Source organism: Nothobranchius furzeri, chromosome 7 (genome assembly GCF_043380555.1).
Source record: "Nothobranchius furzeri strain GRZ-AD chromosome 7, NfurGRZ-RIMD1, whole genome shotgun sequence".
NCBI classification, from domain to species: Eukaryota; Metazoa; Chordata; class Actinopteri; order Cyprinodontiformes; family Nothobranchiidae; genus Nothobranchius; species Nothobranchius furzeri.
Genome location: NC_091747.1, coordinates 66,963,331 through 66,986,703, shown reverse-complemented (window position 1 = coordinate 66,986,703; position 23,373 = coordinate 66,963,331). Strand labels below are relative to the sequence as shown.

Below are 23,373 nucleotides of genomic sequence, written 5' to 3'. Positions count from 1 at the left end.
AATAATTTTTCCATCCTCTATATATATATATATATATATATATATATATATATATATATATATATATATATATATATATATATATATATCAAAGTTAAAAAATGTACAACTTTATTATTATTTTTATTTATTATCATTATTGAAGTGCAGTTTTGGCTGTTGACAATGGATAGGCCATTGTATTTATTGTTTTGGGTCTTTTTTATTGTTTTTGGTGCAACATTTTCTAACAGGGAGTGAGATTCCTTTTTTATTTAATTTTTGTTTGTTATTTTTATTCATTTAGAAGTTCTGGTTCTGGACATTTCAATGTTAAATGAAGGTTTATTTGTTGCATTTTAAAGGGTGTACTTGCATTATTATGATATATTAACATTATATTAGTGGTTATTTTGGTCTAGATAATGTTGACAATATCGTTTATCATCAACAATTTGTTGGACAAAATATCGTCCAGCAAAATGTGTTACTTTCCCAGGCCTAGTCAAAAGTATAAAAATTATTTATACATAAACGGTCCCTCCTGAGATCTGGCCGTTTGTTCATTTGCTGTGTTAGAGGACATGCTGAACTAATGTTTTACACATGATCATCACCCTAACATTTGAGTGTATAAAAACATATTAAATATGTTTTTTCCCTTAAAAGTGTTTAAACAGTTGTTGCATTTCAACACACAAAAAATAAAAGGAAAAAATAAGATAAATCTAATGAAAAGTGTACATCTTTGACATTAAGCTTAAAAAAATCTGTTGACGATGATGATACTGTTCATTTTTCAGAGCTTTTTAATGTGAAAATATACATTGCAATAGATAAGTTTACAATAAAGTTAAATGATAAAAGTTTTGAAGTTACACTTCTACTACTACTACTACTACTAGTAATAATAATTATGATGATAATAGTAATAATAATAATAAAAAAATAATTATAATAATACGAATAAATTGTGTCTGAGGAGTCAGTTATGTGGAGGAGATGAGTTTGTAAAAGTTAGTTTTGAGTATGTTTGTGAAGGAGGAGGTGAGTCTGAGCTTAATGCAGGGGTGTCACATGTCCAACTTACGTTTAGACTTTGAAAGAAGTCTCTTATATCCACTTTTCGTTTTCTTGACATGCTGCCGCCTGGCTGTGCATAACTACCAAAGACTCACAAATGAACACTTATTCAAATGTTATGTAATGGAAGCTGAGCTGAGCTCTGATATTACACAGCGTCTAGTTGACGATGTGACTCAGTACCGGTGTTCCGTAGCGACTCCAAACTAGCAAAACAACGTGAGCACGTTCTGACTGTTTACAACTTGAGTGACAGCAGCAACAGCCAATAATACGTTAGCAAGTATCAGCAGAGCCAATAGATTAGCTTTTGGGCGGGTCTAATAGGAAACCGGTTTCCGTTTCGGTCCTAGTGCTCAACCAAATCCATTTAATGGAGCGTAACATTGTTTTTGGACGGAAAAAAGTGCAGGGGACCAAAACTGCCTTTTGAAAAAGTGGGGGGGACATGTCCCACCCGTCCCCCCCCAAAATTACGTCCCAGCCTCCAGCGTGTCCTGGGTCTTCCTTCAGGCTTTCTCCTGTTTGGACGTGCCCGGAAAACCTCACCAGGGATGCATCCAGGAGCAAACTAAGTAAAGTAAATTTTATTTATACAGCACTCATCACAGACAGAATATCACAAAGTGCGTCACATAGATAAATGATAAACGGCCGGCATTTGTAATTATACACTCACTAGGACAAATACGATAAAGTTTATCTCTCGCCAAGTAGAATATTTGCTAAGAAATCACGGTGTAGCCATAGACACACTGTTTGGTGTGTGTGTGTGTATGTGTGTGTGCGTGTGTGTGTGTGTGTGTGTGTGTGTGTGTGTGAGTCGTGGAGGATGGCTGCTTATACTGAGCCAGGATTCTCTGGAGGTTTATTCCTGTTAAAAGGGAGTTTTCCTCTCCACTGTCGCTGCATGCTTGCTTAGTATGAGGATTGCTGATGTAATTTGCTGGGATCCTTATATAGGAAACTTTATTTCTGATTGGCTTAATGAACTGACCTGAATTGGAAGGATTACTGTGTGAAGTGCCTTGAGACGACTCTTGTCGTGATTTGGCGCTTTATAAATAAACTTGAATTGAATTGTATAGCGCCTCTCAGATGAAGGACTCCAAAGCGCTTTACACTACAGTGTATCATTCATCCATTCACACACACATTCACACACTGATGCTGATGAGCTACGATGTAGCTACAGCTGCCCTAAGGCGCGCTGACAGAGGCACCACCGGTCCCTCCGACCACCACCAGCAGGCAAGGCGGGTTAAGTGTCTTGCCCAAGGACATAACAGCAGACTTCTCTGTCCGGAGCCGGGATTGAACCTGCAACCTTCCGATTACTGGACAACCCGCTCTGGACCTCTGGAGCTCATAGCCACTAGGAGGGGAAAAGTTTCTCTCAGGCAGAAATTGGACGCTATTATCAAATTGCACCTCCAACACAAAAATTGCACTTATTACTGGAGCCTGCACAATGTAAGTGCTTCCACCCTGCAGCACCCCCCACCCTGCAGCACCCCCCACCCTGCAGCACCCCCCACCCTGCAGCACCCCCCACCCTGCTCTTTGATCACCAGCCATTCACTCTGGATCAGCTGCAGCCTGTTGGCACTGAGGAGGAGCTTCCTGCTGATCTGGGATCAGTCTCGTCTAAAATGGCACTGAGTGAAAGAAGGAGCGCTCACGCTTTCTTCAGCGATGACCCGAACCCTTCTGACTCCGTGTTCTGGGAGGAGAACCAATCAGAGGTCAGGAACCTTTTAAAGGGAAAAGCGGGAAACTGACGTGGCGACGTGAGTTTGCTCCGGGCTCCAGGAGAATTCAGGAATGGGATAACTACTGGATATTTATAGGTGGTGAATATTTACAGACTCTGAATCTGCATTAAAAGCTGTTTAGCAATGAGAAAAAACTTAGATGATCATTTATTAATGAGACTTTCATTTATGCTCATTTGTAAACGAACACGGTTGTTTTGTCAGTTGGCTCTGACCTCTGCTGCAGCTCACACAGCTGCCTCACGACGACAGCGTTGGATTTCAACAGTTTCATCATTAGTGCTAAATGACACAAATGTGTTTGGGAGGCCGTCTGAAGCTGAACGATAACAACTGACAGTCATCTATTTCAGGTTTAACCAAATTCCTTCAAGAACCTCGGTTCCGTTTAGAATCGGCTGCTTTCCTGGAATCCGGATACGTTCTCACTGGAACTAAGATCATTAGAGTTGTCTGGTTCGATGAATTTCTCCCGAATCTGTTTTTACTGATAAAATCCTAAAGACTCACTTCATTTACTAAAACTTACAAAACCATGAATGAAATGATTTCCATTTCTCCTTCCTGTCTACGGCACGCCCACCATCCATTGTAATTTTTAGCCATTTTAACATCTGTCTCAGTGTCATAGGTATAAATGACTCCCATCTAGAGCCTGCTGTACAGATTCAGGTTACACCCTACAGGACTGATAGGCTAACAGCTAGTACAAAAGCAGCCATCTTCAAAACTCTCCAGCCTCTTAAATGTCACAGCAGTTTCTGCAGTTTCTGCACTGTTTGATTCACCATAAATTGTGAGTTGGATGTTTTTTTTATTTTAATATTTTAGAAAAATTGGGCCCAACTACAAGCTAGCTCTTCAGTTCTTAAAAGCTAATGGCAAATCTGCAAAAAAAAAGCTCCCTTTAAACATATTTTTCAGTTTTTTATTTTTGTGGAGATAAAAAAGTGGTTTTCTCACAATTTTCTAAAAACCTCAGCCAATAACAGCTAAGTCTGCCTCTCCCAAGGGGAAGCCTTTGTCTGAATGTTGTGATGCCAACCAGAAAGTGATGAAAATTGCAGTTCCTCCCTCATCTACTAGGTGCTGGCTCCAAAGCCCCATGTTAAAAAGGCCAACTTCACAGCAGAAAAAATGTGTTTACAGCCTGGTTCAAAACCACATTTTAGGTTTAATAGATCTAGTTTACATTCATGACATTATGAATAATTAGATTTGATTGACAGTTAGCACAAGCGTCAGAGCTAGCGCTAGCAGCTAGCCCCGGGGAAGGCCCCAGCCTGGGACTCGTGTTAATAGATGTTCTGCCATTTTGACTTTCTGAACTTTAGTTGTGTCCTCTGTGTGTTCATGTTTGGATGTTAATCATGGAATTATTTGGACAAACTTATTCTGGAAATGTGACATGATGATAGGGCTGGGAACCGAGTCTCTAACCCTTCTCTTCCGGCTCTTGGAGAGTACAGACGCTTTTTTCTCATCTCCCTCCCTCCTTATCCCAAGGCTCTTTGTCCTGTCTGTGCACGGCGCTTTCTGCATTTTTCTGGAAACTGGAAATTATTAAAAATGGACCTGGTCAGTTGGTCTCTCAACACGATTGACAACATTTTTTCAACGATGAGAACGGGAGAAGGGGCTCCCGGATGCCCCTCTGGGACAGAGCCAGCTGGGTATATCATGGACTCCTGGAAACAGTGGAACCTGATCTGCCTCTCTCAGCTGTCTGTAGAGGATTCTGAAGATGTTTGGATATTCGTGGTGTTGGTGTCAGGATTCCTGCTGTTTGGCCTGAGCGGTTACCTGGCTTAACGAGCTTTCGAGGAATATTGGCTCAATCCCGGAGCTCAGGGATGGAATGCATCATGCTGTGAACGCACAAACTCGTATAATTGTCGAGATGAGTCGTAAGCTTGGAACTTTGGCTGAGATTCAGGCTCTGGCACAGAAGGTGGATTCCATCAAGGAGCGAGTGGACGGATCAGCACGGATCGATTGGGATAGATTAATTACGCCATTATTGGTTCTAGAGGGGTTGAAGACCAACAGAACTCTAAGGCAGAGAGGAAATTATCTCTGTCTGGCCCCAAAACAATTCTTATCTGAATCTGGTGCCCTTGAGTTTGTGAGGCTGAAGTGTAAACTCCCCCCTCAGAAGAAATGTGGAATGCTGCCCTCGCTATGGTAACTCTTCTCCCTCTCCCAGCCTGGGCGGGACTGTGACCGGTGAAGGCCGTGGAACCGTATCTTGGAGTCACTGTGCTCTCTAACCCATTATCTCCCTCCCCTGTCCAAACGGAGGTGATGAGCGCTGCTCCATGCGGCTGCACGCGCTGAAGTGAGGAGAGTCCCAACCCTACCTCCCCACCTAGTGCACAAACGGAAATTCTATTTAGTTCTTTAGAAACCTATAAATGACATGGCGGATGGTTTGTCAATATTTCTTTTATAGTCATTGGTCTCACCAAACTACCGAACCACTGCATTTCCTGGGTCCTCCACTCATCACACACTCACGTATTCAGCAACAGAACATCACAGGTGCTCAATAATATCAGAGAGGGAGAAACAGCCGGCTGCTACCGCTTCAGCTTTAGGACAGAGTCCCAAAATGAAAAACACCAATTGAAGTCACAGACAACAAAAGATGTTTGGACCTAGAAAATTGCGACTGGTGTTTAGCGCTCTCTCGTTTACTCTGGAAACGTACATTCCCATGAGCCTAGGGATCCAGACCAACCACAGCAGTAGCAAAAAGAATTTGCTCTGAAAGTCAGTGTAGCCAGTCTCCATTGTAACTCTAGATGTCTACCATTGCCCTAAAAATGTTTGTGTCTAGCCAATCACAGCACTCTCTGTTTTGGTGGGCCTGGCACTAGAGTTAGCTCAGGAACGGCGCTTGTTTGAAATGACTGACATCAACTTCGGACGATTTAGACTTGGACCTTTCTTTCAGACATGAGCAAATAGAAGGACTTGAGTCTTTGTTTAAAAATGGACGTACATATTTCTTCTTCTTTGACGGCGTATGGGAGTCTGCCCCATTGACTGACTTCTGCAGCAATGAACATGTCACGTTGTCCGTTGCTCTGATTGGCTCCAGCCCTTTCCAGTTGTGTGCAGACACATTTTGACAGACAACAGTAGATTGTGCCCCATTGGGTGGTTTCAATGGGTCGTGGCCAGACTATTCATTTCAATACAGAGGGTGGCTTGCCTGGCTACGTTTCTATATCAGGCATACCTGGCGTAAGAATGACTGCCAACAGAAGGGTGGAGAGTTCCACGTTCGTGTTTAAAAGCTAGCCTGTTTTGTAGATTTGCCATTGCAACTTCAGGTCATCTAAGAAGCTAAGCACTAAACCAGGAATAATTCATGACTCTGATAAAAAAAATGAATTCAAAATTTCTTGGAAAACCAGAACAAAAAACAACCCAGAAAGGAAGAGCCCAGTTTAAACCCAGTTCTCACCTCATCATCGTCACCTAGAAAATGCCCATAAAAGACAATATGACAGAGAGCTGCCAGTTTATCGAATCCTTAGTCAGATTTAGCACCAGTGAGTTAAATAAAAGGTAACCCTAAGTTTGGTGCAGCTGATCCTGAGTCAGTGGCTGTGTTCATTCTCATGACTTTACTGGATTACGGCAGATTACATAAAAAAATAAAACAGAAAACTGCTTATTATGAACTTTGTTGGTCAGAGCAGCAGACTGATGAGTTGAAGGTGAAGAACAACTTAGGAGGAGGTTAGTAGGAGAATGATCGTGGCATCTGGGTGGGGGGGCACTGTGGGCGGTGTAGTCCCATCACATGGATAGAGCTCGGGCCTTGGCAGCAGCAGCCTGTGCCCTCTGAACAGCTCCATGGTTGCTCTCTCTCCGCAGTAGCTGGTTGGTCTCAAACACACCCTCATGGCTCTCGACTCCTCCGCTGTGGCCACCGTCCACAAATGTCAGCAGTCCTGGAACACACAGCACACAAACATCACAGGAAAAGAGGCGGAACAGCCCGAGTATTCCTAAAGTCTGCCGCACACGAGAGCAAACACCCTCGAATGACCGTTTGCTCAGCAGATTCCTCGCTGTGTGTGCCTGATTTTCACTGAGCTTTCCGCCTCACAAAACGCGGAGGTGAATATCTGACCAGTTAGATATTTTCTGCCTCATGGGGGCGGGGGTCAAAACTCACCATGTGCGCACTACGTGACCTGCTAGCTGAGCTGTAATATTCTAGTGGCCAATCAAAGCGTGTTCTCCACTTACATGACCCCAAGATGAAAGCCCCCTGTCTGCATGTCAGAAAATAAACAAAATGGATACAGAGCTGGAAACGGAGGAAATGCCTCTACTTTTTTGTTGATGAGGCATCGCCGCCCTCGGCATTTCAAGGTTAGGAAAGTATGGGTACGGTGGCTGGAAAGAAGGGCCGAACCAATCCGCCTGTTGATCTCCCGATCCCTCCTACCCTCACTTATGAACAAGACCCCGAGATATTTAAACTCCTCCACTTGAGGGAGGACCTCTCCCCCGACCCGAAGTTGGCAAGCCACCCTTTTCTGGTTGAGAACCATGGTCTCAGATTTGGAGGTGCTGATCCTCATCCCAGCCGCTTCACACTCGGCCGCGAACCTACCCAGCAAGAGCTGAAGGTCAGAGCTGGATGAAGCTAGGAGGACCACATCATCCGCAAAAAGCAGAGACGAGATTCTCCTGCCACCAAACTCGACACACTCCACACCACGGCTGCACCTAGAAATTCTGTCCATAAAGGTAATGAACAGAACCGGTGACAAAGGGCAGCCCTGGCGGAGTCCAACCCTCACCGGGAACAGGTCCGACTTACTACCGTCTATGAGGACCAAACTCACGCTCCTCTGGTAAAGGGACTGAATGACCCTTAACAGAAAGCCACCCACCCCATACTCCTGGAGTGTCCCCCACAGGGTGCCCCTGGGGACACGGTCATAAGCCTTCTCCAAATCCATAAAACACATGTGGATTGGTTGGGCAAACTCCCATGCCCCCTCCATCACCCTTGCAAGGGTATAGAGCTGGTCCACAGTTCCACAGCCAGGACAAAAACCACATTGCTCCTCCTCAATCTGAGATTCAACTATCGATCGGACCCTCCTCTCCAGTACCTTGGAGTAGACCTTTCCAGGGAGGCTGAGGAGTGTGATCCCCTTATAGTTGGAACACACCCTCAGGTCACCCTTCTTAAAGATGGGGACCACCACCCCGGTCTGCCACTCCACAGGAACTGCCCCCCGATGACCACGCAATGTTGCAGAGACGTGTCAACCACGACAGCCCTACAACATCCATAGCCTTGAGATACCCAGGACGAATCTCTTCCGCCCCCGGGGCTCCGCTGCTGAGTAGTTGTTTTACTACCTCAACAACTTCTGCCCCCGAGAATGGACAGTCCATACCCAGGTCTCCCGGCTCTGGTTCCTCCTCGGAATGCGCATAGGTGGGACTGAGGAGCTCCTCAAAGTATTCCTTCCACCGTCCGACTATAGCCTCAGTTGACGTCAGCAGCTCCCCATCCCCACTGTAAACAGTGTGAGCGAGTTGCTGCCTTCCTCTCCTGAGAAGCCGGACAGTTTGCCAGAACCTCTTTTGTGCTGATCGATAGTCTTTCTCCATGGCCTCACCAAACTCCTCCCACGCCCGAGATTTTGCCTCGGCAACCGCCACTGCTGCACCCCGCTTGGCTATCCGGTGCCTGTCTGCTGCCTCCGGAGACCCACAGACCAGCCACGCCCTGTAGGCCTCCTTCTTCAGCCTGACGGCTCCCCGAACCTCTGGTGTCCACCAGCGGGTACGGGGGTTGCCACCACGACTGGCACCGGCCACCTTACGACCACAGCTAGCAACAGCCGCCTCAACAATTGCAGAGTGGAACAAGGCCCACAGAGTCAATGTCCCCCACTGCTCTCGGGACGCGGTCAAAGCTCTGCCGGAGGTGGGAGTTGAAGACCGTCTTGACAGGTTCTTCTGTCAGGCGTTCCCAGCAGACCCTCACTATGCATTTGGGTCTGCCAGGTCTACGCGGCATCTTCCCCTGCCATCTGATCCTACTCACCACCAGGTGGTGATCAGTTGACAGCTCTGCTCCTCTCTTCATTCGGGTGTCCAAAACATACGGCCGCAGGTCAGATGATACGACTACAAAATCTATCATCGACCTGTGACCTAGGCTGCCCCGGTACCAAGTGTACCGATGGGCATCCTTATGTTCGAACATGGTGTTCGTTATGGCCAAACTGCAGCTTGCACAGAAGTCCAATAACGAAACACCACTCGAGTTCAGATCAGGCGGGCCGTTCCTCCCAATCACACCCCTCCAGTTCATGCTGTCATTGCCCATGTGAGCATTGAAGCCCCCCAGCAGGACAATGGAGTCCCCTGATGGAGCACTATCTAGCACTCGTCCCAGGGACTCCAAAAAGGGTGGGTACTCCGAACTGATATTTGGCCCATAAGCACAAACAACAGTCAGGGCCCGTTCCCCGACCCGACGCTACCTTCTCGTCCCCCGGGGTAAACCCCAACACACAGGCAGAGAGTCTTGGGGCTAACAAAAAGCCAACCCCAGCCCTCTGCCTCTCACCCGGAGCAACTCCGGCAAAGGAGAGTGTCCAACCCCTCTCAAGGACTTGGGTTCCAGAGCCAATGCAATGTGTCGAGGTGAGTCCGACTATATCTAGCCGGTACCGCTCAACCTCTGCCAAAAGCTCCTGCTTCTTCCCCGCCGGAGAGGTGACGTTCCATGTCCCAAAAACCAGTTTCCTTGTCCGGGGATCGGACCGCCGAGGCTCCCGCCTCGGTCTGCCACCCGATCCACACTGCACCGGACCCTTCATGTTCCTCCTGCGGGTGGTGGGTCCACAGTTGGATGAGCCCATGTATCCGGTTCGGGCTGGGCCTGGCCGGGCCGGGCCCCATGGGCGAAAGCCCGGCCACCAGGTGCTCGCTCACGGGCCCCAACCCAGGCCTGGCTCCAGGGTGGGGCCCCGATAACCCTCCGGGTCGGGTACCCCGACTCTTTGAATTTACTTCTATGAAAGATCCTGTGAACCGTTCTTTGTCTCACCCTTCACCTAAGACCAATTTGTCATGGGAGACCCTACCAGATTCTGCAGCATTGTGGAGGATTTCATGTCAACCACGATCATTACATGAAAAAGGGGGGGAGGGCTTTTGTTTCAAGGAGGCGAGCGGCTCAGAACGCCAACGTGTCACATCGCCAGGTGAGTGGCTGAGCCAGGTGGAGGTGTGGCTGCCTCACCTGCAGACCAGCGCAGTGCAGCCACATAGTCATTAGCTGACGTCACATTTATCAGCTTAGCCATCAGCCACAGCTGGTTCTACATGAATGTGGAGCAGAGTTTTATCCTGAAGACGGAGATAGAATTATGGTTTTGGGCTGAAATATTACATTTAAAGTAAGTTGCACTAAACTTCCACTAATGATTACACATGTGTGCAGCACCATTAGACACTCATCCATTTCAATTTATTCATTCATAAAGCACCTTCTACCACCTTAGTGGAGGCCCAAGGTACCAGAGTAATAATAAAAACAACCTATTGAATAAAAATCAGTAAAAAGAAAACTAGACAAATAAAAGCAATTAAAAACTGTGTGCTACAAATGATAAAAATACAAAAACCAGTGTCAACGTTGGGGGAAGAGAAGGCGCTTGCTTCACAGTCAGGGGGAGCATCTATGCAGGTTATCAGCAAAAAGGTTAATTTAGGTGTGACTTGCCCTTTAATCAGAAGTCTGGACCTGTGCTGGTGAGGACCTTGTTTACAAACCAAACATGAACCAAGGAGACAACAGCATTCGGGACCTGGTCAGTAGACTCAACCCACCACCCTAACGAGCCAAGCTCCCAGACGTTCATATTTTTGGCACAGCTTCTGTTTTATGATGTTGCAGCTTTAGTCGCGTTGTGGCTTTTGGATTTCGCTGAACATGAATGGCCACCGTCCTGTTTCAGTTTGTATGATGTACAGCGGTTCAAATGTTAAAGTGCAGACTACTGACACACCTGAGGAGGGAGTGTGCTGGTGAACACACCTGGTAAAGCATCAGCAGCTCTGTAGCTGCTCCACCCGTTCCTTATGCCATTAGGGGAAAGCATTCCTTATAAACAGCATGAAAAGGGATGGGGCAACGCCCGTGCTTTACACGCACGTCGGCCCGGCTCTGCTGTCTAGTTCTCACCTGTCAGGAAGCACAGGGAATGCTAATGTTTCATCTCTATTTTTACAAGCACAAATATCAGACTGTTGTCACAGTGACACGTTGATCCGCTTTTGCCACCCAGCCTTCAAATAAAAATGTGTTGATTACCTCCAGTGACTCCCAAGCCCAGACTCTCGGGAGTTTCAGATGAGATAATTAGCACGTTTCACATTTCAACACAGACAGATAAACTACTCTTAACTTTGCTTTTATGTGTGATTCTGACTCAAATTATGCTTCTATTTCTAAAAGCTATAAACTTCAGTTCACAAAGTCAGAAGTTTGCTAAATGAATCCTTGTGTTTAACTTCACAACGCCAGAAAACTGTGAACTCCATCCGAGTTTATAGGATCAGTCCGAGACGTGACCTGAGGAGGAGGAGGTTCAACCAACACCGGGTCTCTGGAAACATCGAGTTATTGGATCGTTATCGGAGTCGCGACACCTGGAATCACACTGGCAACCCGTGGAAACGCAAAGTGGCCAGTTTAGATACACAACGAGACTGATCCGACATTTGGCTCTTGCCTCTTGGAGTTGGAATGTGACTTAATATTTTTGTTTTGAGGTTGAACATGGAACATGGGCACTCTGGTGACATCTAGTGTTTCGAGGTGGTATTTGCAACAACAGAAAACATTTTCCAGCCATTGGGGTGTTGGTTCACTGCTGACACGTTAAATGACCAGCCAGCACCATGTCCAGTGACAAATAGGGTCGTCACAGTGTGAAAATTATTGTGACCAAAATTACCACGGTTTTCGGTATTATCGCGGTATTTTTTTTAAACGTGTTACATTTTCAGACTACTAAATAAACCCTGTAAATCAGGAAATATTGTCCTCAGTTTGTGTCTAAATTTTGCCTAAAATGTGTTATTTTGTAATTATGTTGTTTATTTGTTTACATTTTTCCCCTTTAGTCTTTAAAATACCAATATTTGCCCAGAACTTCTTATTTTATGTCTGTTTGATGTCATAATTTAAAAATATTAGATCAGATGATACTCAGTACTCACGTAGCCTTCTAATCAGATACTTTTTTACCCTTACTTGAGTAATAAACCCTATATCAGGAAAATATTGTCCTCGGTTTGTGTCCTTCCAGTGAGCTTTGCAGATGTGGGAAAATGTCATCAGGTAGTAATCGTTGTTAAATTCATAATTATTCTCGAAGAGAGACCAACTCTTATCTGCCCCTGGGAGCCCCGTAATGCATAGCGTCATTTCAACATGGCGGTGTCCGCGACACGGTTTATATGCAGGTAGCGGCGCTGCGGCTGCTTTATATAGCCACTCGTTGCGTTCTCCCTCAACCCAAATCCTCGGATCATGCATTTTAGCTAAAGCGCTAACGTTAGCTTGCCTTGCGTTGACTGTAGAGTTGTGGGTGATGGTCACGCAGATGTGTCATGAGATTTGAAGCGTTGCTGCCTTTCACAGACACTTTTTCTGCACGTGCTGCAAACAGGATAGCCGCCCGTCTTCTATCAGCTGTCCCTCGGCATTCTTCAAATATCCAAAAGATGCCCGTACTTCCCACTTTGTCTTCTTTGAGGGATAATAAATGTCCTCCTGAGAGCTGCCGTCTCCTCCTTTGGCCATTATTTCAGCTTTAGCTTCAAGAAAGTTTTGGTTGTAAACAACAAAGTGCGCATGTGCCGCCGGCAACTTCAGCAGATGATACGGTGGCTGGTAAGGGTCACCGCGCCTACACCGCAGCCACGGTAAACCCACCAAGATAATATAGTTTTTTAAAAAAACAAGACGGTTATTATTATTGTCAACTTTTTTACCGGGGTTTACCACTACACCGGTTACCGTGACAACCCCAGTGACAACCCGTACAGGATAAGGACTAATTTCTAATAATACGTTTATTTTGCAACAGTATTCACCGTTAGAACATCTGGGCTCAGAATCAGCTGCTTGACTTGTCAAGTTTGCCATTTTACGCAGTCCCAGCCTCGCTTTGCTGAGCAGACTTTTTAGAGCAATGGTGCCCCCTAGTGGCTGGTAGATGTAAACATAAACCCTGTTTTGTGCCTGACAAAATGAAAATGTGATTTTTTTATTTTAATATAGCTTCTAAAGGAAAAACTATATTTATTCTGCACACCTGTAAATGCTCCATGAAGCACTGATGTACCTGCAGCCTCTCGGAGTTCCTGCTGCTCTAAACATTAAAATAATTATTTCATTTTCTGTTCCTCACTTCTGATTACCTTCAATGGTGTCTGTTTGTTGCAACCAGCAGGTACAAAAACTAACTTGTTTTTATTTGACTATTTTTCTGTCCTGCCTGTTTATTATCTTCCTGCATCTCCTCTCAATCCTAAAGAGAAACTGCTACCTGGGTTCATATATATTCACCTCATGAGTTACCTTTGAACTGCAGTTCTAAAAGATCTACCGACCGCTAAAACAGCGGAGTGCGTGCCGGCCGCACCGGTGAGGTGCATCACCAGAGGACTAAACCGGTGATGCACCCCGCTCCACAGCAGCGAAAAGCAACAGGCACAAATAAAAGAACAAAAGACAGAAAACATAAAAGGAAATGAGCCGACATGAACGATCGCGTGTTAAATTAGTTGTTGAGGTGGTGACACCTGATAGAAGGCCACCAGAGAGCCCGACGGAGGAACTGGACGGTACGGGCTTGGCCTTGATGTCCCGCTGTGGGGGACGCTCCAGGAGTATGGGGTGGGTGGCCTTGATGTCCCGCGAGCCGTGAGCAATGCCCCCACGTGAGTGCCTCTCGTCGGCAGGAGGGCGGAACGTAGAGGCGGTTCGGGGGAGTCTCTGGCGGTGCCGGATTGCCATGAAGTGCGGCCCTTATGGATTGTTCCAGGGGCCACTGGAGAGAGGCTAGGAAGCGCTGAGCCGGCAGAATGGCCAGAGGTTCCGGGGGGCTTGTATCCGGTGCGAAACGCCAAGAGAGAGCGTCCGCCTTGAGGTTCTTGGAGCCGGGCCGGTAGGCAATATGAAAGTTGTACGGCTCGAAAAATAGGGCTCACCGAGCTTGGCGAGGGTTGAGTTGACGAGCGGTCTGAAGGTGTATGAGGTTCTGGTGGTCGGTCCAGATCGGAAAAGGGTCGGTGGTACCCAAGAGCCACTGCCGCCACTCCTCCAGGGCCCATTTTATCGCCAGCAGTTCTCTGTCGCCGACCCCATAGTTCTGCTGTGTGGGGGAGAACTTCTGGGAAAAGTAGGCACAGGGGTGGAGCTTAGAGTCCGGGCCCCATTGCGAGAGGACGGCCCCCGCTCCCACATCAGAGGCGTCCACCTCCACGACGAAGGGCCGGGTCAGGTCCGGGTGGAGGAGGATGGGTTCCTTAACAAAGTGCCCGACCAGATCATGGAATGCACGGACAGCCTCTGGAGTAAGGCGGAAAGGGCGAGGCTGGTTGGTGGCTTTGGTGAGGGAGGTCAGAGGTGCTGCGAGGGAACTGAAATTGCGTATGAACCTCCGGTAGAAGTTTGAGAAGCCCAGGAAGCTTTGCAACTGTTTCAGGGTCGTGGGTAGAGGCCACTGAGCTACTGCCTGAGATGGTCCATCTTCAGGCCCCGGGAGGAGATGGTAAAACCCAGGAAGGAGGTGGACTCCTGGTGAAATGCACACTTCTCCAGTTTGCAGTACAGATTGTGGTCCAGGAGGCGGGACAGAACGGCCCGAACATGCCGGATGTGTTCCTCGGCCGTGCGGGAGTAGATGAGTATATCATCCAGATATACAAAAACCCAGCGACCCAACATGTCTCTTAGTACATCCGTGATGAATCGCTGGAAAACGGCGGGGCTATTGCAGAGGCCAAAAGGCATCACCAAGTACTCATAGTGGCCGGTGGGCGTGATAAAGGCGGTCTTCCACTCCTCACCCTCCTTGATGCGGATCAGGTTATAAGCACTGCGCAGATCCAGTTTGGTGAATAGGGTGGCTTGGGTGATGGCGTCCAGGGCGGTGCCCATGAGAGGAAGAGGGTGACGATCCCGGATCGTTATCTTGTTCAACCCTCGGTAGTCGATACAGGGCCAGAGATCTCCCTCCTTCTTTTTCACAAAGAAAAACCCTGCGGCACGGGGGGATGTTGAGGGGCGGATGAACCCCTTCTGGAGGGCATCGGTTATGTAACAGTCCATTGCCCGGGTCTCCGTCTCCAAGAGAGAGAGTACAGGCGACCCCGGGGCGGGGTGGTGCCGGGCTGGAGCCTGATCTCCAGATCATAAGGTCGATGAGGAGGTAGCCTGGTAGTGGGTTCCTTAGCAAAGACCTGGACGAGGTTGTGGTATTGAGGAGGAACGAGCATCAGGTCTACGTCCTTGGGAGAAGTTGCTCCAGTCTGAGGTGTAGGGGACTCACAGTGGTTCTGGCAACCCGCGCCCCAGGCCAGGACCTTACTGGTGGACCAGGAGATGTGGGATTCATGACGGCAGAACCAGGAATGGCCCAGGATGAGAGGAGTGGCCGGGGCCTGGATGACCAGGAAGTGAAGGGTCTCCAGGTGTTCGTTAATGGTCATGTGGAGATCCTGGGTTCGGTGGGTGAGAGGGTACGGCATGAGTGGGTGGCCGTCCACAGAGGTAACAGGAATGGGTCGGTCGACAGCGGTAAGGGGTATCTTGAGCTGGGTGACTAGTCCCTGGTCGATAAAACATTCAGCGGTGCCGGTGTCTAAAAGGGCCTCCAGTCTGGTCGGGCCTTGGTCCAGATGGAGTGAGACCGGGAGAGTGGTGCAGTGTGGGGCCAGAAAAGAGGAGACTCCGGGCGGGACAGCCCCTACTCCGACCCGGAGGGACCGTTTCCCGGTCGTCTCGGGCACGTGCCACGGTGGTGGCCCAAATCCCCACAGTATGCGCATCGTCCCTCCTGATAGCGTCACGCCCGTTCCTCAGGGGGGAGATGTCCGAGCTGCATGGGTTCCTCTGTTGGTTGGTGGACCGGACGACAGGGTGACGTTCTGGTGTGGCCGGGAGCCGACATGGTGCTCGGTCTGTTCAGGATGCAACGATCCAACTGGAGGGCCAGGTCCACCGCCAGGTTCAGGGAGGTTGGGGCCTCATGTCCAATCATGCCCTCCCGGATTCGGGGGGACAACCCCTCCATGTAAACGGCCTTTAGGGTGGCGTCATCCCACGTTAACCGAGCGGCTGTCGTTCGGAAGCGGGAGGTGTACTGAGCCACCGTTTGGGAGCCCTGACGATGCTGAAGCAGCCGGGTCTCATCCGCGACTTCTCTGCTGGGATGAACAAATGTCTTCTTCATCTCCTTCACAAAAGTCTCATAGTCATTGCAGACAGGAGATTTCTGATTGTAAAGAGCTGCCGCCCATTCACCGGCTCGACCCGTCAGCAGGGAGGTCAGCAGGGCAACACAAGAACAGGACGTGGGGTAGCGCGCCGGCTGACACTCAAAAGTCATTGCTAGGATCGCCAGCATGCCTTCCGGGGACCCCCTGGTTCCATCCCACTTCTCTGGAAGGCTGAGACGTGGTTTCATGTTGTCTGTAACGGCTGAGGTCTGTCGTTGCAGAGCAGTGGAAAGCTGGACAACCTTTCTCAGTGGCCTAGTGGTAGAGTGTCCGCCCTGAGACTGGGAGATCAGGGGTTCGATTCCTGGTCAGGTCATACCAAAGACTTTGAAAAAATGGGACCCAATGCCTCCCTGCTTGACACTCAGCATTAAGGGGTTGGATTGGGGGGTTAAACCACCAAATAGTTCCAGAGCGGGGCTTGTCTGCAGCTCACCACTCCCCCAGGGGATGGGTCACATGCAAAGAACAAATTTCGCACACACACCTGTGTGTGTGACAACTAATGGGACTTTAACTTTGACTTTAACTTTAACTTTAGCTCGGTGAGAGACTCGAGCTTCGTGGCTTGGCGATCTGCTACGGCACGGAGCTGGTTCATTTCTGCCATCTGTCAATCCACAGTTGTGCGTAGTTGAGCCACTTCTGCACGCAGATGAGTGAACTCCGCTGGGTCAACTTTAGACTCAGTCATCCTGTCAGGTTTTAGCAGCTGAGCTGAAGCGTAGCGGCGATTGTTTGTGGTGTAACTGTGTGACCCAGACGCGGAGTGGCTAGCGTTGGGTTAGACAGAGCACGCAGCTTTATTATGGGAATGGCGACGCAGCGCTCGGAGCAAGCCGAGACTGAGTAGCTGTTCCGGATGGATAAGGAAACTGACTTACTAGCAGTAGACAGCTTGGAAAGATCCTTTTCCTGGGTTGAGGGCTGGTAAGCCTGGGAACTCGATTCAATGTCTGGTAGGAACGATGACTGAGTGATGAATGAGCCGCGGTGCTTCCGTAAATAGTGTCGGCGTGATGACGTCGGCAAGCCACGTTGGTGGCGGGAATGCTGGGAAGTGTAGTCAGCAGGAGGAGTTCGTGACACATACACCAATTCACTTGGTCTATTTTTAATTAGAAGATTAATGTTAATTTAAGATAATTAAATTTTATAGCAAAAGTTTATTTTTGAATCAGAAGCTAGGAATCATTATCCCTTTCTGTGTTTCAATTCAATAACGAGGCAAGTTTAAAAATGAAGAAATTTTATTACTAACAATTTTAAACTTTACGATTTGAATGACAATTCATGGATGACAATTTAATGATAACGTTTAACAGCTTTGATATTAAACGTGTTTAAAAGGGCAAACCTGTGGCTGGATGGAAGCTAAATTGGAAATACGAGTTTGGATGCGTGAATGGAATTATCAGAAGATTTCTTTCAGAGAGAGGAAAGCGTTCTGAGCTGGAAATGATGTTTTGCGCTACCTGAGTCCAGGGCCGGCCGAGGAACACATCTGGCATTATAGGCAAGTGCTAGGGGCGCCAGCCAGCCAGGGGGCGCTCTGGCGCCATAAAATAAATAAATAAATAAGGTTACGTAACGTTTGTAAAGCAAGTTGATATTAATGTGTCTTAATATTAAAATATCAAGCCCACAACACAATACCTTCTTAGCAAAGTTTATTAAGTAGCACAGTGTGCATTTAAAAATGATTAATGATACGTCACTATGTGGCGCCGCGCCCACTTCGCCCCCCTCCCCGTCTTTACCTGCGAGAACGGTTGTTTTGATGAGTCAGCTAGTTCATCATGTCTAAACGGCCTAAGTTATCTGGAGCCCAGGGGAGGGAAAAAAGAAAAGAAGAGGAGGAAAAACGCTACAAAGACAGAGGTAAGGTGTAAAATATTGAAATTAAATGTTGATTTCATGACGTTATTAGTTAGCACTCTGGGGATGCTTTAGGACAAACGAAGCTATTTTCTTAATATTGTAACGTTTGTGCAGCACTAAAGCATGAGACACAAATATATTAGCTCTTAACAATGGTTTATTAAAGTTGTTAAACAGCTGGTATAAGCTGCACATCTGGCTCCCAGACTGTAAACATTCAGTCAAACAAACAACGCGTCGATAACAGAGCAGCAGCAACACATTACAGCAACCTAGCTAGGATTATTTTAGTGCTTTGGAATATTTTCTGATGTTTTGTGTTCTGAGAATTCAGTGTTTCATAATAACGCCTAAATGTTATATGATGGTCTTTGGTAACTGTCTGATAGTTTCTTCACAATTCTGTCTGTTTTATATTTTTTATGAGTGATTTTTTAAACCTCATAGTAGAAAATTATTTGTATTATGCAAAAATTCTCATTGATGGTTTTCTTCTTTAAATTACTGCAACAGACTATTGTTGCAAAAAAGTTATAGCATGTCAATGTCCGAGTTCAATGGAAAACCCACTACAGGTCAGCAGCACGTGAGAACGTTGTCCTGCATGGTTCAAAAATGTTTTGCATGAGACTCATCTATGTCTGCTGCCAGTTTAGCTCAAATGTTTTCATGAACACTGCATTGTGCATACATTTCTGTATTATTATTATTTTTCCAGAAATTTATTTTATTCTTGAAATCATGTATTGATATTTAGCTTGGTGTCATATACTCCTCTTCTGTCTTCAGATGCGCTGCTGAAGTTTCTATGTCCCACCCCTGCAAATCCTCCTATCGCCTCCACCTCAGCCGACTAATTAAGCAGTGATGCAGCTGCAGCATCATGTACTCCTCCTGTTGGCTCCACCTCAGCAGCACACCTTAGCAGTGATGCAGCAACATCAAGCACATCTTCTGCTTCTCCAATAGACCCTGCTGACTGGCCATCTCCTCTAACAGATAAGGTACGCACAAAGTTGGTTCACAGAGGTCAGGGTCCGAAATTAAATTTTTTACTCACCGGCCAAGTTGGCCGGTAGATGATGAAAATCTACGGGCCAAGCATATCTTTTACCGGCCAAAACTCTAAATGATTTAGATCTACCTAAAGCATGTTATTCTATATTATGTTGATTCCAAACAGGGTGACAAAATAATTAAAACATCGATTAATAAGGAAAACAACTCTTTTGTCATTTTTACTATTTATTTGTTTATTTATAGAGATGTTTTTATGAACTCTTTCATTGAAATCTAGTCAGACTCCTTGTTGTCTCTGTCCATGAAGTCTGGCCTCCTGCTTCTGACACCGTCTTTGTGCCAAAGCACTACAGCCTCATTTGGGTCCTAGTCCTTGATCTCTGGAGAACACAGCTGCACCATGAGAATATCTGAAAGTGTGTCAGGGCTAGGGTTGTCACGGTAACCGGTGTAGCAGTAAACCCCGGTAAAAAAGTTGACAATAGTAATAACCGTCTTGTTTAAAAAAAATTATCTCGGTGGATTACCGTGGCTGCGGTGTAGGCGCGGTGACCCTTACCAGCCACCGTATCATCTGCTGAAGTTGCCGGCGGCACATGCGCACTTTGTTGTTTACAACCAAAACTTTCTTTAAGCTAAAGCTGAAATAATGGCAGGAGGAGACGGCAGCGCTCAGGACATTTATTATCCCTCAAAGAAGACAAAGTGGGAAGTACGGGCATTTATTGGATATGTGAAGAATGCCGAGGGACAGTTGTCTGTGAAAGGCAGCAACGCTACGTGGCCATCATAATGTAGCCATTGTCTCACGACTCCGCCATCTCCAGTTCGCCACTTTTCACAAAATCTTCTGGTTGCCACTGGTCCTGGTGGTTTTTCTTCCAGTTCGACGAGTTTTCTTTTGGAAGGCTGGCTGACTCCAGTTAAAAACCGCCACATTTCACCGCTAGTTTTAACACGAAGCTAACTGCTAACTTGATAAACTGATTGAATGGGATAGGTGGAAATGACGTTGGATGCGGCGCTCACGTTTCGCGTACGTTTGTGTACGTTGCATGCAGGCGGGAGGAGGATCAGAAATCCATGGAAGATGACTGATAAACATAACTAATTTGGTGCAAACATTTACTCGCCAGGTGGCAGGTAGAGCTCAAAAATTTACTCGCCAAATGGAGCAATTTACTCGCATTTGGCGAGTGGCGAGTGTTAATTTCGGGCCCTGACAGAGGTCCATTTCAAATTGAAAATAGCTTCACATTCCCTAAACAAAAAGATGGACGAAGGTGTCAACATGACATTTTTAACAGACTCAGTCAATGGAGAAAAAGTCAGAAGAAGTTGGCTTATGTATCCTAAAAAAGATGATAGCTTGCACTGCTTCTGCTGTAAAATCTTTTCTAAAAGAGAGTAGAAACTGACTAGGGAAGGACTAAAGGCTTTGAGAATCTCTGCCACCCATCCTGTTACAGTGGCTGCAGCTGAAAGAAGCTTCTCTAAGCTCAAAATGATTCAAACTTATTTGAGATCTACTATGATGCAAGAACGTCTCAGTGGACTTGCCATTATAAGCATAAATGTGGTCTCAAATCAGTTGTCATTTGAGGATGTTATTGGTGACTTTGCTGCAAAAAACCCAGGAGAGTAAATCTGTAGTAGGTCATGCTAGGTTCAGGACATGTGTGGTGTAGTGTCATTGATAACGCAGTACCAAAAAACACCACTAGAGGACATTGTTAATCATCTTTTGGGTGAATTTTTATTGAAATCCTAACTTGTTTTGTTTTGTAATTCTTTCTGGATACTGGTTTCTTTAATGCTTTATTTTGTGTTCCTTATTTTCATGGTATTTATAATTTTTCACTTTTAATTTTGTAATATTTAAATCTAATGCTTTTAGTTTAGTTCATTTTATTTTATGTATTCAGTTCAAAATGTTTACATTTCTACGTATTCTGAATGTGCAAATGGCTTTTTTTTAAATAAAAAGAACATCTAAGACAAAGCTATGTGGTTTCTTGTGAGTATGTACAGTCGCAGTGGAATTTACTGCAGCGTAAGGGGGCGCCACCTATAATCTTGCCTAGGGCTCCAATTTTGTTTGGGCCGGGCCTGCCTGAGTCGTTCACTTAGAGAAAACAGCATCAAACGCATTCCTGTGTGCTACCTCACCCAAAACAGGAGACCCTGTTTGTGGATCCGGAGGTCAGGAGGATGGTGTCCATCCAGGGTACTCGGTCCGGCAGAGAAGACGCGAGTGGATCGATCCTCTGGTCCAGAGATGTCCCGGGTACACCGTCGAGCGTTTGGCTTAACTCTGAAGAAGTTTCTCATCTTAACTTAACTCAGAAATCAATAACTCTGTAAGGAGTTTTCGTCAGCTGGTTACAGGTTACGTTTATTCTTAGATGTTCTTGTCGGAGTGACAGAACAGCTTTCAGAGGGTCAGGGCGGCCGTCCCGTCTCCTCAGGATGGTGTTGGTTCAAAAACTGACTTGAAGCTGGGGATGGTTAGTTTACAAAGCTCTCAGAACACTCCCACTCTTTGGCCATGCATCAAAAACATGTGTTGCAGTTATTGTTTACTCTGTGTTAGATGGATAAGGTGAACCTGACATGCTGAACGCATCTTTTACTGTCATCAACCATAATCATTGTATACCCAAAGCATAATAATTCATTTCATGTAATTAAAAATACATTTATACTGAACCAAGTGATTATTTATGATGATTATAATAAATAGTAATAAAGTCCAAGAATTTATTAATATTGTTATTTAATTATTCGTGAACATGAATTGTCCTTCTTCTGGGACGGAACAGCAGCAGATAATGGGTGATATTCAGCAGACATCATGACTCCTGGGTTAATCTGTGGATTAAGTACTGTTTGACCCAGCTTGACCCAGCTGGGTAGATGTGACCTTTGCCACAAATTAGAGGACCTTTCGTGGTGCTGCACAGCTAATAAAATAAAATATATGTGATATAGGGATGTAAGAAAACATCAATATGTCAATACATCGTGATATTTTTCCTGCGTTATATCAATATTCAAAAGCCACGTGTCAGACTTTTGGAAGAATTGACAGATGTTTGTGTATATGAACACAGTTTGGTCCATGTCACCCAGCCTAAATGTGTCTAATGGACTCTCTCATCATGAGTTAGACAACCATTAGAGTTCAGATTTAAGCAGGTGAGCACTGAGTAGTTTCAGCTTCACACAGTCTGTTACCATGGTTACAGACTCTCACTCTCTTCCTGGAACATAAAGCACGGACGCCCTAAACTCAGGGTTGTTACAAGACTAGTCAAGACATTCAGCTGTTTCTCCTCCTCACACAAAACCACCATCGCTGTTCCGGCTGCAAAACCCCCGACATGAACGTACTTTTACTCCATGTAACAACCAGAATCCATCCTGATGCAACCTGCTTTAATAACAGACTAAGGTGTTACAGACGAAACAGGTGAATTAGAATATTATACAAAGTTCTTTCATGTCAGTAATCCAACCTAAAAGGTGAAACTACCCTAAGAGACAGACTCATTACATACAGATCCAGATGTTTCAGCCTTTAGTTGTTATAACTGTGATGATTACAGAAAATAATAGACTTTATTGTCCTTGTACAGGTACATTGATATAGGAGTGCCACTCTCTTTAGTGCAAAATGTAAAATACTATAAAAGTAATACAAAAATAATATTACTGTCAAACCAACAGTAATATGTATAAATGTATGGACAGAGTAGCAGCAGTTCTGTTGTAGCAGCATTAGCTGGGCTCTGTGCAGGCCACTATTGTAAGCTGAGTTTTAGCACATTGAGTGAACTCACAGAGCACATGTATTACGGCTTACAGCTGATGAAACCCCACACTCAAAATCTCAGACAACTAGATTATTGTGAAGAGGTTGAATATTTTAGACCAGTGGTTTCCAACCTGGGGTCTGTGAGCCCCCAAGGAGGTCCCCGAAGTTCGCAGGGCGTCCCCAGACCTGTGTGTGTGCTGAGGTTACCAAGATGATGTTTGTTAACATTTATAAAATCCACAGTGA

The 23,373-nt window shown here is 46.2% G+C and overlaps 1 protein-coding gene across 4 annotated transcripts in view; it reads right to left on the bottom strand.

Moving 5' to 3' along the window:
- Window positions 1-2,637: 2,637 nt before the first annotated feature.
- Window positions 2,638-23,373, bottom strand: part of LOC107382407 (MORN repeat-containing protein 4) — a 34,770-nt gene continuing 14,034 nt past the window's right edge. For all 4 annotated transcript variants that reach the window (XM_054751879.2, XM_054751882.2, XM_054751878.2 and 1 more), the window contains exon 5: window positions 2,638-6,802. In XM_054751879.2, coding sequence (XP_054607854.2) covers window positions 6,648-6,802 — 155 coding nt within the window. In that variant the 3' untranslated portion in view covers window positions 2,638-6,647. The remainder of the gene's footprint in view (window positions 6,803-23,373) is intronic.